Source organism: Mercenaria mercenaria, unplaced genomic scaffold (assembly GCF_021730395.1).
Source record: "Mercenaria mercenaria strain notata unplaced genomic scaffold, MADL_Memer_1 contig_1828, whole genome shotgun sequence".
In the NCBI taxonomy this organism is placed as follows: domain Eukaryota; kingdom Metazoa; phylum Mollusca; class Bivalvia; order Venerida; family Veneridae; genus Mercenaria; species Mercenaria mercenaria.
Window position 1 is genome coordinate 1 of NW_026459836.1, and position 5,376 is coordinate 5,376.

The 5,376-nt window shown below is 35.0% G+C and overlaps 1 protein-coding gene across 1 annotated transcript; it reads left to right on the forward strand.

Moving 5' to 3' along the window:
- Positions 1-39: 39 nt before the first annotated feature.
- On the forward strand, positions 40-4,054 carry LOC128551912 (interferon-induced very large GTPase 1-like). Its single transcript, XM_053532868.1, has one exon. It carries the CDS (start codon positions 120-122, stop codon positions 3,465-3,467), a length of 3,348 nt encoding a protein of 1,115 aa, XP_053388843.1. The 5' UTR covers positions 40-119; the 3' UTR covers positions 3,468-4,054.
- Positions 4,055-5,376: the final 1,322 nt, after the last annotated feature.

Genomic DNA, 5,376 nt, shown 5'->3' on the forward strand with positions numbered 1-5,376 from the left:
CCGTTAGACTTTTTATCAACTGCATGGAGAAATGTTCACATTCGAAAAATTCTTTGCATTACTTTCTCGGCTGGCTAAAACTTTTCCTTGGACGTAATAAACGAGAAGTCTTACCTACAATGTTGCAAGAAAACCAGCAGCTTTGGGAGGACTATAGAAAAATGAAAAAAGATGGGAAACCTACGACTTCGGAATTAATTGACAAAGAAAAGTTGATAAAGCAGTCGGAAAGTAGAATTGAGAATGCTTCCTTTGGAATCGAACATCTATTTCGGGAGGTTGGACATATATATGATGCAATTGTAGTCTTGAAACTTAACCCAGAAAAATATACTTTACCGAAAGTTGACACTGTGGCAAATATTTTTGCAATGCTCGTTCTGAACGGACTGACGTTTGAACTGCTAGATGGAAACAGCTTTTATATGCCCGGGCAATGGATACAATTAGTATTAGGTATTGTGCATGAACGTATTGGGAAAGCTAAGGTACTTGCTCTTTCCGTCCTTGGTCTTCAGAGCTCAGGGAAGTCGACATTATTGAATGCGATGTTCGGTGTGCAGTTTTCATCAAGTGCAGGTCGTTGCACAAGAGGTATACACTCTCAATTAATACCAATGACGAAACAAACGGAGCAGAATGAAACACCGCTCTTTGAATATGTTTTAGTCATTGACACAGAGGGATTAAGAGCACCAGAATTAAGCGATAGAAATTACAATCGTGATAATGAGCTGGCAACTATTATCACTGGTTTAGGTGACATAACAATGCTTAACATAATGGGCGAAAATGCAATCGAGATTCGTGATATATTGCAGGTAATTGTGCATGCATTTCTTCGATTAAAACTAGCAAATCATAGGTTAGATATAAGGAAAAGTTGTATACTTATCCATCAAAATGTCGCAGATATTTCAGCATCTGAGAAAATGAAAATCGGTTTAGAGTTAACAGTACGAAATCTTGACAGCGTTACAAGAGAATCAGCCGAGTCTGAAGGTATTTCCGATATAACAACATTTGATCAAATAATTGAATTCAATACTGATAGAAACGTTTGGTACTTACCGAATCTTTGGAAGGGAAATCCACCAATGGCACAAATAAATCGTAAGTATAGTGAGACGGTTGTATCAATAAATCATGAGCTGTTAAACAGAGCATTAAATGCTAAAACCAAGTCTTTTAAAAGTCTGGAAGACATTGTTATGCATGCCGATGAATTGTGGAGAGGTGTGCTAGCTGAGGATTTTGTATTTTCATTCAAGAATAGTATAGAAAAGAAGGCTTACGTTGCACTGGAAAAAAATCGGAAAGACAAGCTTCGGTCGCTTGAAAGCGAGGTCGACACTGAACTGTTTAAGATTTCTCAAAACGAATTCTCAGCTTGCACAACACACTCGTCCTTAGAAACAGCACAGAATCGTATCATAACGGAAATGACAAAAATTCTTTCAAGTCTAGAAAGTAAAGCACAAGACGAACTTGAGAAATTCTTTGCAAGTAATGATTACACCGACATAACAATACAATGGAAAGAAAAAACAATGAATATGCTCCGAGAATTGTGTGCAGGCATGCTACAAACAAAACTACCAGACATAGAACGTATGCGAACAAATCGAAGTGTCGACATACTAACAAACTCAAGTCAAGGAGCACATGAAGAAGAGTTTCGAAAGAAGTCTATAGAGCTTGCAAATCTCGTCAGAAATAAGAATATGAGACATGCAGAAATTGAAAAGAAATTTGAAGGTATTTGGAATTCCTTTGTTGAACACTCACTTAAGGAAGAGAACCTGTCGACACCTGAATGTTCGTTAAAACAAAACTTTGTCAATTGTCTTTCGGATTTTTTTAACAACCATCCTGTGTTGTATCAGGTGCTCGATCACTACCAAATGTTCCAAAAGCCTCCTCCAAAAATTGTTTCTGGATCTTTTTCTTTGACAACTATAAGTAATGAAGACATCAGCATAAAATCAACAATTAAAGAAATTGCTACAAAACTGCCCCTCATTAAAATATTTGATGATTCATTCAAAATAGTTCAAGATAGGCTTGAGAATTTCTTTAAAAGTGTTGATGTACAAGTGCAACAAGTTTGCCAAAATGATATTGCAATTACTGATCGCGAGGTTAGATCATTTATAAACGACTTACTAAATAAATTAGAAGAATGTATGGAAAGCACATCAAACAATTTTACTTTGGTAATTTCTTTCAATATCAAAGCTGTCGTTCATGTATGTAGCGTAGCATGTCATCGCTTTGAAGAACATAATAAGGAGTTTCAAAAATGTCATGGATTACATGTGCGTTTAGCACAATATAAGAAACAGTGCAAGGAGAGATTCTATGCACACCTGAATGAACGTAACGCTGAATCAACTGGTGCTGCATTATTTCGCCACGTAGTGGAACATTTTATCCGCGAAACTGTCAAAGACGGCATATCAAATCTGGTCAAAAATGCTTTAAAATTCAATAAGCTCCCCAAAACAAAGTATGATCTGATAATTGAAATGCTTACTGAAATGGTACGAAGGGGCAATTTCAGACTGTTCAAAGAATATATACGAAGTCCAAAATCCTATGCAGCAAACTGGATAACATCCCAGTCGAACTCATACCTTTTTAATGCCAGCACAAATTATTTCACAATTGCTTCAACCGAAGTAAATTTATGCCTTGATGATATTGAAACTGGGATAAGGAATACTACCGAACAATTAGAGAATTCCCCAAGATCAATAGAAACATGGTTGATAAAATTCTATAACAACCTCAAAATATATAAAATTCCGCTAGAAAATTTTCGTGATGTTAAGAGAGAACTGAGTCATTTAAAAACGATTGATGCTGGTAATTTTAAATTCATGCTGAAGGAAGAGTTAAATCCAGTTAAACTTATTTTGTTAAATGAATTCAAAGCAGAAAAAGAAACAACCGTGAAATGGAGAGGCTCTAATCCATATGAAGTTGTTATAACTGACATATGGGGGTGTCCTGAGAAATGTGTATTTTGCGGGGAACCTTGTTCAGAATGCAGTTTGCATCCCGGCTCTAACCATAAGTGCTTGCAGCACAGACCGAAGGGATGTGGTGGCGTACATGAAGTTAAAAACAGAATGATTGTGTTGACAACATGTAATTACGATGTAACACAGTCAACCAATGCATCATGCTCTTGTTTTGGTTATCGTTGTAATCCGGGAAAAAAAGAAAAGTGCCACTTAAAGAAACATTCCTTATCTGAATATCAGAAATTTATACCAGATTGGGATATTAAAGGTATAAACGATGCTGAAGAACGGTCCAAATTCTGGTTGTGGTTTATTGGAAAATATAAAAAAGAGCTAGCTGATCATTACAACATTGTTGTTTCTAATGTTCCCAGTTCATGGAGCTATTTTTCAGAGAATGATGCAATTCAGAGTCTGCGAAAAACTTATCCAGAGTAGGTTTCCTAAGAACATCAGTTGTTGATACCGAACATATCTTCGGCTATACTACATGCAATTGCATTTGTTTGAAGAAAATCTTTCAACATTTAAACCCGGTAGAAGGGAAGAAATTTTATCATAAACATCTGTCCTGGATACGGAATATTTAAATTCAGATTTGTGCTACATCAATGCCTATATCATAAACGAAAACGTACGATTACATTTAATACTGCTATAAAACCCGAACACACGTTTACATTTGATACTGCTGAAGGTAATAATAAATACTTTTTAAGGCCGAGATCTCCCTTTTTTATTTATATTTAAGGATCCCTCCAAATTTTTAACGGCTTTCGATACTATCATTCAGATTAGAAGCTAGTAGTATGATCGCCAGACAATTATATTTGTTTTGTTACATATATATATAATCCTAAAGAGCCTACAAACTTTCAATCCGAGAAACATGTAATAAAGGTGTTTCTTTTTGGTTTGTTTTGGAAGTAGAGTTGAAATACATGAATATTATGTTACTGTTTATAGCTTTTTTTCTGATTTGTTAAATGGGTATTATCAGATCTATTTATCAAAAAGAAATTGAAGATGACAATGCAATTATTATTAAGACTTGCATAAACAAAGAACAATTGTACTGTATAATTAGAATTTACAAGTGATTGGGCCATCAGTGGATGATGGATTTCCTGGCATCTGGCGATATTGCATTGCAAGTTGACAGACACTATAATGTATAGATTGTGGGTACCTAATGTATAGATGAGGTGATTGCAGTGTTTTCTTTTTAAATAATTATTTCTGTTATACACTACATGTGGGTAACAGCTTTCCTATTCTTATGTAGGGACATAGAATTCAAGGAGAAACCCATTGTTTATTTCGGCAAGGGCACTGGTTAACCTAGTATAAAAACGAACACGTTAGTTCTATACACTAGAAATGTCAGCTTTTCTTGTATCCTCCTGTTGTTCCTGTGCTAAATGTTTTTAGATATTAAAATGCAGCCCGTCCCGGTAAACATAACGATAATGTTGGAGTCAGATGTTGAGTGGCTATCATGTATTTTATGGTCAGTTTGTCACTAAACCTTCAATATTTAAGGTTCAGTGACAAACTGACCATAGTGTATAGAACTAACGTGTTCGTTTTTATCCTAGGTAAACCAGTGCCCTTGCCGAAATAAACAATGGGTTTCTCCTTGAATTCTATGTCCCTACATAAGAATAGGAAAGCTGTTACCCACATGTAGTGTATAACAGAAATAATTATTTAAAAAGAAAACACTGCAATCACCTCATCTATACATTAGGTACCCACAATCTATACATTATAATGTCTGTCAACTTGCAATGCAATATCGCCAGATGCCAGGAAATCCATCATCCACTGATGGCCCAATCACTTGTAAAATTAATTCTAATTATACAGTACAATAGTTCTTTGTTTATGCAAGTCTTAATAATAATTTTTTCGGTATTTCCAAGCCTTTTTGATAAGTTTTGGCAGAGGTTGTTGCTTCTTGTGACAAGGTATTTTTATTTGTTTCTTCAAATCGCTCCTCGCCCGCTCCAAAAGTAGGTGAATTCGAAAGAATTTGTTTTATTTCGCTCGCTCGTTCCTAAATTTGTTTTGACAAAAAAATCATCCAGTGACTAAGAAATTAATTTGGTGTGGCCTAGTAGGAATTTAAAACAAATTGTCAGAAACTGCTGGACTAATTTTGAAATAACTTCAAAGCCATTTTTATGTGACTCTCTACCAAGAATGTTTAAACTTTTCCCATATATCTTCTTATCATAAACTCTATACAGAGTCGGTTTAAATTGATCAGATATTTAAAAAGCATGATCGCCAGATGTTGTTGTCATATTTCCCTGTATGTATATAGTTGAAACATTTTAGATAT

Bases quoted from the DNA above. Each gene is read 5' to 3' on its own strand.
- LOC128551912 (XM_053532868.1), top strand. From the start codon at position 120: ATGTTGCAAGAAAACCAGCAGCTTTGGGAGGACTATAGAAAAATGAAA.